At 43.5% G+C, this 16,319-nt stretch overlaps 1 protein-coding gene across 1 annotated transcript in view; it reads left to right on the forward strand.

The window, feature by feature from the left end:
* The first annotated feature begins 529 nt into the window (after positions 1 to 529).
* Positions 530 to 16,319, forward strand: part of LOC139165318 (inositol 1,4,5-triphosphate receptor associated 2-like) — a 33,495-nt gene continuing 17,705 nt past the window's right edge. Inside the window, exons 1-9 of the mRNA XM_070748516.1 lie at positions 530 to 544; positions 800 to 861; positions 3,533 to 3,609; positions 6,870 to 6,954; positions 8,703 to 8,778; positions 9,400 to 9,427; positions 12,000 to 12,140; positions 12,669 to 12,800; positions 15,576 to 15,723. Coding sequence (XP_070604617.1) covers positions 807 to 861; positions 3,533 to 3,609; positions 6,870 to 6,954; positions 8,703 to 8,778; positions 9,400 to 9,427; positions 12,000 to 12,140; positions 12,669 to 12,800; positions 15,576 to 15,723 — 742 coding nt within the window. The 5' untranslated portion in view covers positions 530 to 544; positions 800 to 806. The remainder of the gene's footprint in view (positions 545 to 799; positions 862 to 3,532; positions 3,610 to 6,869; positions 6,955 to 8,702; positions 8,779 to 9,399; positions 9,428 to 11,999; positions 12,141 to 12,668; positions 12,801 to 15,575; positions 15,724 to 16,319) is intronic.

Here is a 16,319-nt window from a genome sequence, read left to right on the forward strand (position 1 = left end):
AATAAATAAATATCATATATATTTTCTTCCTTTCATATATCTTCTCTATTTTTATATACTGTATTATCTTTATATATACTACTTCATGTCTATTCTCTTCCATATGTATTGTGTATTGGACAAATGAATAAAAAAATAAAATAAAATAAAAAATAATTTTTGTTATACAGTCATTGCTAAATTTTACCAGGGCTGGCAAAATTAGTACTGTATTCCAAAGCGCTCAATTCTTTGTTTATTCTTTCCACTCAGTTCTGAACCTTGCCCAGCAGATGGCCTTATAGATTTTGTTTTAAAAAAAATCTTTTTCCTACTTCCAGCATCAGACAAGCGTGTCAGCTTGGGAGTCTAGAAGCTGTTACAGTAGCAGGGTTTTTAAAGACGGGATGATTTTCTGTGATTCTGTGACTCACAGATTTGGAGGAAATACATTTACGGGGGGGTGTTCCCTTCAGTTTATTTGCCAAGGAGGCAAAAGGCACTGCAGACTGCAGCATTGGCTGTTAGCCTGACCCAGCAAAGAGAATGGCAGGCTCCTGCAGAGGTAAGAGAGCTGATTCCATGCCAAGCGGTGCCTGTGGAGATGGGGAGGCTTAGACGGGGAAGAAGGATTGAAGGATGCCTACTGCACTCCGTAGGATTAGATCACACTGCAGAAGAGGCCCCTTCCGACTCTACTGCACACCCTGCCAGCTAGATGCCAAGGTTATCTCCACTGGAGGAGGAGGGATCGCCCACTTCGTTAAGGAGCTTGTCTCGTGACTTCATAGTAATTAATCGAGCCTAATTATCCTTTCAGCAAAGAAATGCAGATACAGCATCTGGGAGATCTGGATGGACCTGTGCTGTCTTTGGATGCCGGTAAGCAACTTGGGCATGGATTGGATGGAGTAATGTCCAGTCTTGGGGTGGGGGGGGATGTCTCATTTTATGGAATGCTAGCCTTACGTGATCTATTAAAATTAATCAGAGCTTGGTATCGCGAGTGGGTCTTCACTGCACAAAGTTAGCAGCTTTCAACAGATGTACCTATATTTCAAAGAGAGCAAATCAGTGTGAAATGCTCTTAGTTTGCTCGTGCCTGTCAATCATCCGCCTACCCACCTGAACGCTGCCATTGGGTTCTTTTACCCTCTGCGCATGCACATAATGCTTTGTGCATGCGCAGAGGGTATAAGAACCCAAATGACGGCGTCAGGGTGAGAAAGCGGAGCCTCGCACTGCCTTCGTGACTGGCTCTCCAACAACCAACAGTCACAAGTGAACTGGGAGTATTTCACCCTTGGAGCAAATAGCAATAGCAATAGTATTTAGACTTATATACCGCTTTGTAGTGCTTTTACATCCCTCTATAAGCAGTTTAGAGAACCAGCCTATTGCCCCCAACAATCTGGGTCCTCATTTTACCTACCTTGGAAGGGTGGAAGGCTGAGCCAACCTTGAACCGGTGGTGAGATTTGAACTGCTGAACTACAGCTAGCAGTTAGCTGAAGTAGCCTGCAGTGCTGCACTCTAATCACTGCGCCACCCTGCATCTAATGGAACAATCACAAGTCATTTAATGAACCTTTCTGGCTCCCATTAAAAGGGAGAACAAACACAACCCACTTTGGCTCCCAAAACATTTTCTTTTCATTCTTATTTCCTTCGATTCCGGCCTACCACTGGATCATTTCTCAGTCGCAACAGATCCAGTATCCTGCCACAATTTATTCTGGATGCAGTGGCTGCTTTCTCTCTGTCACTTTAACATCAGCACCACTCCTTGTTTATTCCTTTGGCCCGTATACAGCATATTCACACCAGAAGGCCTAGCTCTGATCCCTTGGCTAATGCTGGTTTGGACATTCTCCATGCTAGATGGAAGGTTATGTCATCGCTTTGAGGTAGGCTAAGTCAGGAAACAGACACCAAAAGGATTCCAGGAATTTATGATTTATTTTATTATTGAGATTTATAAGCTGCCCAGCTCCTTACGGACTCCGGGAGGCGAAGAACAACATAAAACACCATTAAAAATGGTGTGTTGCTTGGAATGGAATGGTACTTTATCACAGTAGGATATAATAACAGAACCTTGAAAACTTGTCAGAGTTTCTCTTGGTCCTCGTCTTATACTAAACGAAACTAAGACAGGGTTATTGTGAGTTTCGTTCTCAGGACTGAATTGTAATTTGGCTTCCCTTCAAGGCTCAGCTGTTCCTTCGCCAAGGTCATCTCTATATTCCGCTACAGTAGGGGTGTCTGACCATGCCAACTTTAAGACTTGTGGACTTCAACTCCCAGAATTCCCCAGTTTAAAATTGCCAAGGTTGGTCACCCCTGCAACTCTATGCAAATAGAGTTTCAAAAGTAGTGCTATAACGCTACTGCTGTTTCAATATGTCTTTGCTCCAAATAAAAATATTTGGTGGGTTCAATATATTTATCTGCCAGCTGTGTGATCACTCTTCTGTGATCAAGACTCAAGAACACTATGCTGCCGTCTCTACACCAGGTGGAATTTCTGGGAGCTCAGACCTCCATCTTCAAAAAATGTTTGAAGAACATTAGATTGTAGATAGCTGACCTACGATATTCTACTTGCTTTAGAATGCATGGACTGTCAGCCCATTCTCCCATGTCATTGTCAGACATTCTCTGAATAAAGGCCTAAAGTACTCTGATAACTCACCTTTGACTTGCATTGGCTCTGCAACCAAACAAGACAGATGCAGACTTCAGTGGATAATTAGAACTGCAGAAAAAGCAATTGCTATCAGTTGAGGACCCGAGTTAAAAAGAGGGCTGTGAAAATATCTACAGACCCCTCGCATCCTGGACATAAATTGTTTCAACTTCTACCTTTAAAATGCCGCTATAAGGCACTGCACACCAGATCAACTAAACACAAGGACAGTTTCCCCCCGAATGCCATTACTCTGCTCAACAACTAACACAACACAGTCAAACTATTTACTAAGACTTTATTACTATTATTCCTATTACCTATCTCCTTTTTTCACTTTCTATGTACATTGAGAGCATGTGCACCAAATTCGTTTTGTGTCCAATCACACTTGGCCAATAAAGAATTCTAGTTTTCTGTTCTATTCTATTCTATTCCATTCCATTCCATTCTTTTCCTTTCCATTCCATTCCTATTAGAACTTATATTGTTCCTTTAGGAAGAAATCCATTTAGCAAGGAAAAATGTGAGGACCTGCTAGTTTTCCTCATTTCCTATTCTGAGTCCTCTAGCACAGTGTTTCCCAACCTTGGTAACTTGAAGATATTTGGACTTCAACTCCCAGAATTCCCCAGCCAGCGAATCCTGGCTGGGGAATTCTGGGAGTTGAAGTCCAGATATCTTCAAGTTGCCAAGGTTGGGAAACACTGCTCTAGCATTCTGTTCTTGTCCCTAACATGCCCAAAATATATGGATGATGCCAATCCTGTTGTCAGATTTTAGGTTTAGGTTGAATGGGGAATTTTCTAATGAACACAGTAGATGCAAGAAGAGAAGAGTATGTGTCTGAATTTGTTCCTTCAGAAACAGTGGCCACTTCAGAAGAAGAATCAGAAAGAATGGTGAATAAAAGAAGCCAAAGCTCTGATGGCAAAGCCAAAGTAAGTAAGACTGGAATGGTTTTTATAATTTCTGCCTTATATTCAAGAGGGGATTCCCAGCTTTTAGTGCCAGCTATTCATCAGGCCACAAAAGGCTTAGCTTGGGCTTTAGATTTGTATGTACTGTCCTCAGAGTATTTTCCAAAACATGTTCCTTCCTTTCGGTATCTTGGAGATGGGCTGACTGGGCATTCTGAGAGTTGTAATCCAAGATTGATAGAAAATATCAGGAAAACTTTATGGGAGCATATTATTCAATTGGAATCTCTTTTACTTTATTGTAACATGATGTGGGGCTTTAAACAAATATACCACTGTTCTAAATGAAAAAAGTATGAAGGAAAGTTTTCTCTTCAGCTGATGTTATTCGTAACAGTCCTCTCTGCTGCATATAGTTTATTTATTTGATTTATTTGATTTATTTGATTTATTTGATTTGTTTGATTTATTTGATTTATTTGATTTATTTGATTTATTTGATTTATTTGATTTATTTGATTTATTTGATTTATTTGATTTATTTGATTTATTTGATTTATAGGCCGCCCTTCTCCTTGCAGACTCAGGGCGGCTCACAATAATAAAAATAGATACAACGACAATAAGTAGTATAAAAACATTAAAAATACTAAAAACCCACAATAAAAACAATCATTCCTCTTTCATGCAAGTGGCCAGAGCGAAGCTTTCATTCACAGTCCCCGGACCTGGCAGCCTCGAGGGTTTTTGATGCCTTTCGAAAGGCAAGAAGAGTGGGGGCGGTGCGGATCTCTGGGGTGAGTTGGTTCTAGAAGGTCGGGGCCACAACAGAGAAGGCTCTCCCCCATGGACCTGCCAGTCGGCATTGTTTGGCCAATGGGGCCTGGAGGAGGCTGACTGTGCAACCCAACCAGTCACTGGGATATGTGAGGCAGAAGTCGGTCCCGTAAATAATCTGGTCTAATGCCATGTAGGACTTTATAGGGGATAACCAACGCCTTGAATTGCGTTCAGAGACCAATCGGCAGCCAGTGCAGCTCACAGAGTGCTAGACTAATGTGGGAGTATCTAGGTACAGCCAACACAGCTCTCACGGATGCATGCTGGACTAGTTGCAGTCTCCGAACGTTCTTCAAGGGTAGCCCCAAGTAGAGCGCATTGCAGTAATCGGACCTAGAGGTAATGAGGGCATGAGTGACTGTGAGAAGAGACTCCCTGTCCAAATAGTTGGGGTGGTATTATGGCCCTTCTTCCCAAGTTAACTCCATTCTAAGAGGATCTAATCCATGCGCTATATAGAGTGCTGGTGAGACCCCATTTGGAATACAGTGATCCCTCGATTAGCATGGTCTCGATTAGTGCGAAACGCTACAACACGTTTTTTCAAAAAATATTAATTAAAAAATACTCCACGGTTTTTTTGCTATACCACGGTTTTTCCCACCCGATGACGTCATACGTCATCACCAAGAGTCACTTCTCTGTCTCTTTCTCTTTCTTTCCTGTCATTCTCTGCTTCAATCATTTTCTCATTTCTCTTTTTTTCTCCCCTTTTTTCTATCATTTCTCTCTCTCTTTCTTCCTCTCTCACACTCTCTTCCTCCCTTCTCTCTCCCCCCCCTCCACTTGCCCACGAGAAGAAAAAAAGCAACCTCTGCCGGGCAGCTCCCCTTGTGCCCCCGCTTTGTGCCTGCCTCTTTTGGGGATTTTTTTTCTTTTCTTTTTTGCGCTGGCGGCGGGAGCTGTTGGGGAGGGCTCTGCCGGGAAGGGCTGTGTCAGCGGCGAGGTGGCCACGCCGTTATTGTTCCTTCTAAGCTGCTTGTGCGACCACCTTGCACAGAAACATTTGCCCCTTTGCGCCGCCCCACCACCCGTTCCTGAAAGTAGAGGTCGGGTGTGTTACCGGGAGCTGGAGGTGGCGTGGGGCCGGACACTAGGTGCTGGGGAGGACAAAGGAGTGAACGTAGCTACTGCCTCTCAGCTGCAGAGCCGAATGGGGGCGGAGGCAACAGCGGAGCCCGGCGCTGGGGCCATGCGAGGCTGTTCATCCAGGGGGGCGTGGACTGGCAAGTCGCCCTCCTTTCTCTCTCTTTCTCTCTCTTATACCACACCGGTAACAGGGAGAGAAAGAGAGAGAGCGGAGGGCACCTTGCCGGTCCACGCCCCCCCTAGATGAGCGGCTCCGCATGGCCCCAGTGCCGCCCAGGCAAAGGGGAAACCCCAAGATCGCTTGCCGCTTGCCGCTTGCCGTATTGCAGCGAAGGAGGCGAAGCAAGGCTCCAAGCTGCAATATGGCAAGCGGCAAGCGATCTTGGGGTTTCCCCTTTGCCTGGGCGGCAGGAAGAGCCAGGGAAGGTTCCTTCGGCCGCCCAACACCTGATCCGCTCCGCAGCGCGGCAGCAGTGAGGAGCCGAAGATGGGGTTTCCCCTTTGCCTGGGCAACGGGGAAACCCCATCTTCGGCTCCTCGCTGCTTCCACGCTGCGGAGCAGATCAGCTGTTGGGCGGCCGAAGGAACCTTCCCTTGGTCTTCCCCGCCGCCCACACGCAAACTCCACCATCTGCGCATGTGCGGCCATGGAAAAAAAGGGCGCGCATGCGCAGATGGTGTTTTTACTTCCGCACCACTATAACGCGGAAATCGATTAGCGCGGGAGGTCTTGGAACGTAACCCCCGCGCTAATCGAGGGATCACTGTACTGTGTTCAGTTCTGGAGACCTCACCTACAAAAATATATTGACAAAATTGAACAGGTTACAAGAATGGTGGAAGGTCTTAAGCATAAAACGTATCAGGAAAGACTTAATGAACTCAATCTGTATAGTCTGGAGGACAGAAGGAAAAGAGGGGGGGACATGATCGAAGCATTTAAATATGTTAAAGGGTTAAATAAGGTTCAGGAGGGAAGTGTTTTTAATAGGAAAGTGAACACAAGAACAAGGGGACACAATCTGAAGTTAGTTGGGGGAACGTGAGAAAATATTATTTTACTGAAAGAGTAGTAGATCCTTGGAACAAACTTCCAGCAGACGTGGTTGGTAAATCCACAGTAACTGAATTTAAACATGCCTGGGATAAACATAGATCCATCCTAAGATAAAATACAGGAAACATAGATCCATCCTAAGATAAAATACAGGAAATAGTAAAAGGGCAGACTAGATGGAACATGAGGTCTTTTTCTGCCGTCAGTCTTCTATGTTTTTATGTTTCTATGTTGAGGGACGAATGTGCATTTATATTTCTGTTGATTGGTTGTAATCACACTTGTTCCTTTGCAGCTTTCTGTGATGGCATCCCAAGAGCCGACAAAGAGGAGCAGAGTCCAAGCAGTGTGCTTCAAAGACAGTGGTGACAGCGACGAAGGTTGGTGAACGAGTGCTGGGTTTATCTTGTGTTTTCCTTTCTTTGCATTGTTGCCCTTCCAAATGTCCCAATTTTTCTCTCCCCTCCTTATTTTTATTTTATAGTCAAATGTCTTTCAGAATTCCACCCTCCATTTGTTTTCTACAATTCCCTACCTTTCATTTCATTGCTTCCAATTTTGTTTTCCCTTTCATAAATCTATTTAATTTATGCTCCTAACCTTCCAGGAATGACTAGTTTACCTGCTTTTTCCCCCCAATTCCAATTTTTCAATCTCCAAAAGATGAGCATCCTCTCCATTTGTATATTCATCAGGAACTTTCTTCAAGCGTGCTCCTCTTGAATTATGAGTGCTGCTGGTTAACCATATATTGATTTTTTTAATTAAAATAAGCAAACCCCACAGTCATGTTCTTAGACTGTGTAGAATGGCTATTTAGTCTAGAAAAAAAGGATCCAGGTTAATGTCCTATATGAATGATTTCTACTGTAGTCTGTGTAAAAACAAATACCTCCGAAACCACCTTCTACCGCACGAATCCCAGTGGCCGATAAGGTCCCACAGAGTTGGCCTTCTCCGGGTCCCGTCGACTAAACAATGTCACTTGGCGGGCCCCAGGGGAAGAACCTTCTCTGTGGCAGCCCCGGCCCTCTGGAATCAACTCCCCCCAGAGATGAGAACTGCCCCCACCCTCCTTGTCTTTCACAAATTACTTAAGACCCACCTGTATCGCCAGGCATGGGGGAACTGAGACACCTCCCCCAGGCTTTTATATTTTATGTATGGCATGCGTGTGTTGCATGGTTTTTAAATGATGGGTTTTTTAGATGTTTTTTAATATTAAATTTATTTCCATTGTAACATTGTTATTATTGTTGTTGTGAGCCGCCCCAAGTCTTCGGAGAGGGGCGGCATACAAATCTAATAAATTATTATTATTATTTGTTGTGGTTGGCTCTGGCCCAGCTCTTGCCCCAAGGAATAAGGAAGTGGATGCAGGGGAAACATCAACATGTCATAGGCCTGTTTTATTGCCGACAGAGTCAGGTAGTGCAGTTTCCTCGGACGAAGAAGAAGGTGGGAGTGACTTGGAAGAGGGGGCTTGGCACACAGTCCAGGAAGCCAATCTCCATTATCTTCGGTCGATTCGGATGTGTAAGTCTTGGGATCCACGCAGGCGCAGAGTTATGTGTAGAAGAGACCAATTGAGGACATATTACAGGAGATAAGAGAGGCCACCTGTGTTTGGGTGAGGCTCTAGTAATTAGAGCTGCTGATACAAATAGCAGCGTGTTGGTTTGGCTGTTGTGGAAGATTATCTGATTGCAGTTCTTCAGGACCGGGCCTTGGTGTTTTCCGGACTTTGTTGATTTTTCACGCCTTTGAAACCAAAGCAGAGCAAAGTGTGTGTGTCTCACTTTGTTGGAAGAAGGAGGGCTGTGACGTTTCTTCACAGCTGCTAGCTAAGTTCTTAAGGACTGATTGTACAGCCTACCAGGTTGTTTTGGGACGAGTGCTCTTTGCAATACAAAAAGGGTGCTTTGTTTCTTTTGAATTTTGTGATAAAGAACATTGTTTTAAATTTTCAAATGTGTGTGTGTCTGAAATTTGTACCCTTGAAGTTTCGGGAGGCTCATACCAGAGAGCCCGGCAGAACTTTATTATTATTAAATGCCCAGAAACTGTTAGGGCAAATTGTTTTATCAGGAATGCAACTTATATTTCAACTGTAACTTTTCTTTTCTAGAATCAGATTCCTCTGGAGACGAATTGAACACTTCACAGGTGGAGGTTTCTGTGCTTCAGAGGCTGGGCCTGCATAGGTAAGAGCCATCCACCTGTCTTTCATATAGACCTTCTTGCTTGTCTGGTTTTTTTTGTTTTGGTTTTTTTTGTGAATGGGAAAGGCTCTCTAAAACAGAGGTCTCCAAACTTGACAACTTTAAGACTTGTAGACTTCAACTCCCAGAATTCTCCAGCCAGCATTCTGGGAGTTGAAGTCCACAAGTCTTAAAGTTGCCTAGTTTGGGGACCCCTGCTCTAAAATAAGGCATATATTCCTAGATATTGGCTTTAAAACAGCCTTAAAATCCAAACGAACAGAACTGAACTCCATTAATTGCTTCTACCAACCTTAGCAACAGCATTTCTGAAATCATTATCAATCATTATAAATAATATTTCCATATCTTTGACAGGATATTTTTCCTTGCAAATTTGCATTTAACATCCCACTGAACCGCACCAATTTGAATATGTTTGCTCACAGGTTCTATAGATCGGAGATCAAGTTTGCAATAGGGGGGGATACTATCCTGCATTCTTTCCAGCTTCATGGGTGAAGTTATTCAGGTTGGAAGCTGCTAAGTTGTTTGAGGTTTGCCAGATCACTAATATCAGATTAGTAATATCTACTCTGTATTATTTTTCTGTTTTCCTTTTAGGGCATCTCTGACAGAGCAAGATGTGGAGGTAAATGTTGCTGTTCATGCAGCTGAATTCTTTCTAACACATAGCATTTTAGCTTTTTAAAAAGATATTCTGAGGCTTATTGAGATAGATGTTCTAAAATAATTGGTTTCTTGGCTAGCTCTTTTTCTGATCCACAAAACATAATTATTTGTTCTGAGGTCCAACTATTTCTATGTACTACAGTATTGTCCTTAGTAAGAACATCTCCCTTCATCAAAGATGTATGATAATTTTTGCATTATGCTCAGTTTCCATAATAACATTAGCTAAGTTGGCAAATTTTCTATGTACCAGAGGACTCAAATGATTTAAATTCCTTTTTCATTGCATTACAATGTCACTAGAAAGCATACAATAGATGAATGCATGTAATTTGCTGTGACACCAGACATTTTTCAGCAGGGAAACAAAACCTTTGTGCAGTGGTACCTCTACTTATGAACTTAATTCGTTCAGTTACCAGGTTCTTAAGTAGAAAAGTTTGTAAGAAGAAGCAATTCTTCCCATAGGAATCAATGTAAAAGCATTGATTGGGGAAACCACAGGGAGGGTGGAGGCCCTGTTTCCTCCTAGGATATTCCTAGAGAGGCCCCACAGAGGCTTCTCTCTGCCTTTTCCGGTTACAGTTTCAAAGGCTCGGGTTTGTAAGTGGAAAATGGTTCTTGGGAAAAGGCAAAAAATTCTTGAACACCCGATTCTTATCTAGAAAAGTTCATAAGTAGAGGCATTCTTAGGTAGAGGTACCACTGTATAGTATTTCAATTTCCCAACAACGAAACAGTACCATGTTATTGCTTGGGAGGCACCATTGTTTTCTTAGTTAAAGGGTATGAGTTCTTGGAAACTGTTTGAAACAATTAATAATTTTAGATGGACCAGCTCATCGTAAAAGGCGACATTTCATATCAATGTCTTTTAGTCAGTCAAAGCTCCTGGCAAACTGCCCAGACAGGTCCATGCAGTTTTCTGGGCAACATTTATGGAGATTCAGGTAAAGCGTGCTCCAAAGGTCCTTTTTTTTTTACCCCTCAAAAGGTTACTGGACTTCCTTGGTTCTTTTCTTTTGAAAACATTACGTTTCTCAATCAAGAGCTGAAGAATCTTCTCGGATGAGAAGCTAAACATTTTCAAAAGAGAAAAACCAAGAAAGACCAGTTGCCGCTTTGGGGCAACTTTTCCCGAAGTTATTTGCATTGCCTTCTTCATACGATTGAGAAAGAATGACTGGCCTACAACTGGATTCTGTGCCAAAGACAGGACTGGACTGCACATCTCGAAGCCTTTGACCATTTTAGCAACTGGTTTTCTGTCCTTTTGTTACAACGTGGATGAATTTCATGCTAGTTTAACATGGAAATACAAATACATAGATACATATGCACAACATCTTGGTTTTCTCTTGAAACTTGGTTTTATTTTATTTTTATTTATTTATTGAATTTGTATGCTGCCCCTCTCCGTAGACTCGGGGCGGCTAACAACAACAATAAAAAACAGCATGTAAATCCAATACTAAAACAACTAAAAAACCCTTATTGTAAAACTAATCGTACAAGCAAACATACCATGCATAAATTGTAAAGGCCTAGGGGGAAAGAGTATCTCAGTTCCCCCATGCTTGATGGCAGAGGTGGGTTTTAAGGAGCTTACGAAAGGTGAGGAGGGTGGGGGCAATTCTAATCTCCGGGGGGAGTTGGTTCCAGAGGGCCGGGGCCACCACAGAGAAGGCTCTTCCCCTGGGCCCCACCAAACGACATTGTTTAGTTGACGGGACCCGGAGAAGACCCACTCTGTGGGACCTAACTGGTCGCTGGGATTCGTGCAGCAGAAGGCGGTCCCTGAGATAATCTGGTCCAGTGCCGTGAAGGGCTTTATAGGTCATAGCCAACACTTTGAATTGTGACCGGAAGCTGATCGGCAACCAATGCAGACTGCGGAGTGTTGGTATTATATGGGCATTTTTGGGAAAGCCCGTGATTGCTCTCGCAGCTGCATTCTGCACGATCTGGAGTTTCCGAACACTTTTCAAAGGTAGCCCCATGTAGAGAGCATTACAGTAGTCAAGCCTCGAGGTGATGAGGGCATGAGTGACTGTGAGCAGTGACTCCCGGTCCAAATAGGCGAACCTGGGCAAACGCCCCCCTCGCCACAGCCGAAAGATGTTTCTCTAATGTGAGCTGTGGATCGAGAAAGATGCCCAAGTTGTGGATCCTCTCTGAGGGGGGGCAATGACTCCCCCCCCAGGGTGATGGATGGACAGATAGAATTGTCCTTGGGAGGCAAAACCCACAACCACTCCGTCTTATCAGGGCTGAGTTTGAGTCTGTTGACACCCATCCAGACCCCAACAGCCTCCAGGCACCGGCACATCACTTCCAGTGCTTCGCAGATAAGATACTAATAAAAGTTCCAAAAATTTTACACTTTCTTTTCTGTTTCCTAGAGAAAATTAGAACATAAACAGGGTCTCTTCATTAGCAGTTTTCCCCAAATGTTTTGGTTTTGAAAAATGTGGAATATGATTGAGTTCCACCAGTAATACAATTTGGATGATCTTCCCTTTTTTTGGCAGGCAGCTTTTGCGCACTTAGCCTTGGCTTTACGTTGCGATATGTTTACCCTGAGACAGCGAGTACAGATAGAAGAACGAGCCCGGAACACGGCAGAAGAGAATATTCAAGAGGAGTTGGCAGAATGCCAGACAGTGTTGCAGGCAAGTGAAGTAATTTTCTGGGGTCTTTTGACCATTTTTTTTTGCATTCCAAAGAATGGTAATCTAGAGCAGTGTTTCCCAACCGAATGCTGGCTGGGGAATTCTGGGAGTTGAAGTCCAGATATCTTCAAGTTGCCAAGGTTGGGAAACACTGATCTAGAGCCATCAATAGCATTGGGCTTCCAAAACCTCAAAAAGGAGAGGACCAGCAGAGATTGAGATGGATTCAGGCATTGCATTTTCCTATCCTTTTCTTTAACGGTTCAACCAATGGCTCAGCCTTTCTGATTTTATTGTCACCCATAGGCATTTAATATAGTTTGGCTAAAACAATGTATGTACTGCCTTTGAGCAGGTGGCACATAAAGATTTCTGAAAGAAATTGGATCAATTTTTCTTGCATCGCATTAATAATGAATTGATTCAGTCCTGAGAATTGTCTTATTTGTGAAGTCTGGTGAAGAAGTCCTAGTAGTCATTATTTCAGTTCATTCAGTTCATACAATAATTTTTATTTTATCCCTCCAGAGATTGGATCAGGCCTGTTTGGACCCCAGGCATAAAGAACTGGTTGAACATTTACAGAACAGTTTAGCAATTCTGACAAGGACAATTGAAAGGGCAACAGGTGCAGCAGAGAAATTGGGAGCTGTCCATCAGGTGAGACTGTAAATTTATTATTTTTGCCATTTAAACTCTATATTATTGGAAAGGTGAGTAAATTGCTACTGATCCATCTTATGGAATCATTGAAAGGACAGTTACTAAACTTGGGCTAACCTGACAACTTAACATGTGGTCCTGAACAGCGGTGAAATCTACTTACCTTTCCTACTGGTTCGGAAATGAACCTGGCGGGAGTTGCAACTTACCTCCACTACCGGTGCTGGTGTGTGTGCAGATCCGGATGACCAGCGCATGCGTTGGAGTGAGATTTGGCTTCTGCACCTGCGCAGGAAGCAAATCTCATGAGAAAATGCATGGGTGCGTGAGATTTTGATAATTCAAAATCACCAAAAATCACCAAAATCTTGCACACCTGTGCATCCTTTCACGAGATTTTGTTTCCTGCGCATGTGCAGAAGCCAAATCTCACTCTGACCTGCCTGCCCACATGCTGGTCACCTGGAGCTGTGCGCACAGCTCCATTTTTGCTACTGGAACACCATTCTCCCCATTCCGGTAGCAACCCGATACTGAAGTGCACGCTTTGTAGCATGTGTTCGCTTTGCTCACATGTTTGCTTTTTCACCTTTGCTCCATTCACGTGTATGTGCTTTCTCACCAGCGATGGGCTACCAATCCCAGCGCCACAGGAATGGTGCTGGGGGCGCACGCACACACACAATGTGCACACATGATGCATGATTCAGCTTCTCCGCATGCGCAGAAGCAAAAGTTTGCACGAGGACATGCAATTTCCGGCTTTTTGCTTCCGCGAATGCGCAGAAGCAAAAACGCCGAAAACAGTGAAAAGCAACCTGCAGGTAAGTAATCCCCCTCACCTGCCCTCCCCGTTTGCCCGCCTGACGTACTTCTTTTCCCGTCGCCTCCCCTGCCACGAACAGTGGCTCTGCTGCTCGCAGCCGGAGCGCTTCACCGCCCACCGCCTGCCTTACATTTTTTTTATGGATGGTGCTTGTATGCGGCGTGGGGAGGAAGATGTCACGCGGCGTGGGGAGCAGGCCCTGCAGCTCCAACTCCAGCCGCAAGGCTTGTTCTATTCTCTCTGTGCCGCAGGCATCTGCTTGCGGTGTGGGAGAGCAGAAAACCAAGCCACAGTGAAAGTTCATGCAGGCCAATGTTGTTGCTGGCCCCTGCTGCCGCTCTAGGCGCCGCAGCGAGAAATCTCACATGGTCGTCCTTCTGGCAGCGAGATTTGGGCAAAAATTGCCAATTTCTTTGCTTCCGCATATACGTGGTAGCAGAAAAACCAGCAATTTTTAACCGGAATCACGCCAGTTGCGTGTGCACAGCGTGTGCACACCCAGCAGCAATGGAATGAGCCTACGCGCTCCATTTCCGCTGGCGGAACAGCGTTTCCGACCATTACGGCTGCTGCCCATCACTGTTTCTCAACCTCTGTGCATGCACAGAAGGCTTTGCACATGCACAGAGGGTTAAAAAAAGAAAATGGTGGCAGCCAGGTGGGTGGGCGGAGCCTTGCATTGCCGCCACTATCAGTTCCCTGAACCACCACTGCCTGCCCTACCGGTACGCCTGTGACAACTACCATCTCAACAAATTTAATATGATTAGGTCACATTTGAAACTAAATTAGATGAAATAAAATTGAACAAAAAAATTAATGCTCTCCCAGAATTAGGAAGTCTCCAATTCAAAACCTGGTCCCTGTACTCATTCTGCTTAAATGATTTTAGGCAAGTTGCCATCACTGTGCTTCCTGCAGTATGGGTTTATGTGGCAGACTTAGCAAAATGTAGCATCATGAGCCTCTGGAAAATACTATAAAAGGTAAAAATATCCTTTGAGAAACTTCAAAGGAAAAAAGGGAAAAAAAGTAAAATCAGAGAGATAATAAATATTAGATAATACGGGAAGTAAATGTCAGAGAATCGGTCAGAAAAGGAAAACCAAAAGACATACAAGAATAAAATCTTTGCCAAAACTCAATGTATATATGTAAATACAATTTATGTAATAGTATATAAGTATCATTAGATTTGTATTACAGGCGTATCACAAAGTGTGCAACTTTTATTTTAATGTTTTTTTCCCCTTTTTCTGGGTGAGTTTAATTGTTTGTATTTTGTGTATTTAAATAAAGTTGACATATATATATATGGGCCGAGAGGCAAATAAGGAGCTGTGATGTTCCTTCAATACACCAGAGTGATTCGACACAAAAATATGTAACCCTTCCCTGGTGCAGAGCTGAAAGGATTGGATATTGTAGCCTAGAGGATAATTCTCTGCCTTACAAGGCAAAGGTTGCAGGTTCAAGTCCCAGTGGGTATGGCTAGCTGATGAGGCCAAAATAAGGCCGAAATAGATCTATCCTAGTCTCCCTTAATTTTCAAATTCAGCAAAAAAACATGTATATAAAACTTCATTGCTATGTGATTCAAGTCATTTTCTTTATATCAGTATAAAAGTGCTTTGCTGCTGTCATCTTCCACTAACCAGGTTTGATCTCCCTTAAAGTCTAAAAAGTGGCCATCCAGCAGGGCAAGGAAAATCTATCCCAATTCAAAATATTAGTCACAAGGTTCATAGGCTCAATTAATCATTGATTATCCTATGGTGATGGTCATTACTCAATGAAGGACTTGCACAATTCCCAAAATTTAAGGTTGCAGGCAGCAGGTGAACCTGTTCACTGATCTCCTTGAAGAAGGTTGGGCTGGTTCGATCACAGTTTTCTTTATCACTCCACTCTTTGGATTCATTCACACCCTGCTGACCTTTCCGCAGGAGGCTCGCATGAGTCGAGCTGCAGAACTGATGGTGCAACATGTGGAGAACCTGAAACGGCATCACCTGAGGGAACATGCAGAGTTGGAGGATATGAAGAGGCTGATCCAGCAGAATTCCCGAAACTGGCAGTTAACTGAAAACAAGGGTAATTTTTTAAAATTTTATTTATTTTTGTCAAGTACGTATTGGTAGTACAGTATACATAGATATAACACTGGTTTTTTATGTGATATGGGTATTAATAAGAGGGAAACATTAGGACAGAGATGATAGGTGCACTTGTGCACGCCCCTTACTGACCTCTTAGGAATCAGGTGAGATCAGGGTAAAGCTTTGGGGGTTTGGTGAAGAAACTACAGAGTGAATTCCAGGCATTAACTACTTGGTTGCTAAAGTCGTATTTTCTACAGTCAAGTTTGGAGAGGTTTACTTTGAGTTTGTATCTGTTGTGTGCTCGTGTATTGTTGTGGTTGAAGCTGAAGTAGTCGTTGACAGGAAGGACGTTGCAGCAGATGATTTTGTGGGCTATGCTTAGGTCGTGTTTGAGGCGACATAATTCTAAGCTTTCTAAGCTTAGGATTTCAAGTCTGGTTGCGTAAGATATTCTGTTACGAGTAGATGAGTGGAGGGCTCTTCTGGTAAAGTATCCCTGGACGCTTTCTAATGTATTTATGTCCGAAATGCATTGTGGGTTTCAGACAAATGAGCTGTATTCAAGGATTGGTTGGACAAAAGTTTTGT

Source organism: Erythrolamprus reginae, chromosome 3, assembly GCF_031021105.1.
Source record: "Erythrolamprus reginae isolate rEryReg1 chromosome 3, rEryReg1.hap1, whole genome shotgun sequence".
Taxonomy (NCBI): Eukaryota; Metazoa; Chordata; class Lepidosauria; order Squamata; family Dipsadidae; genus Erythrolamprus; species Erythrolamprus reginae.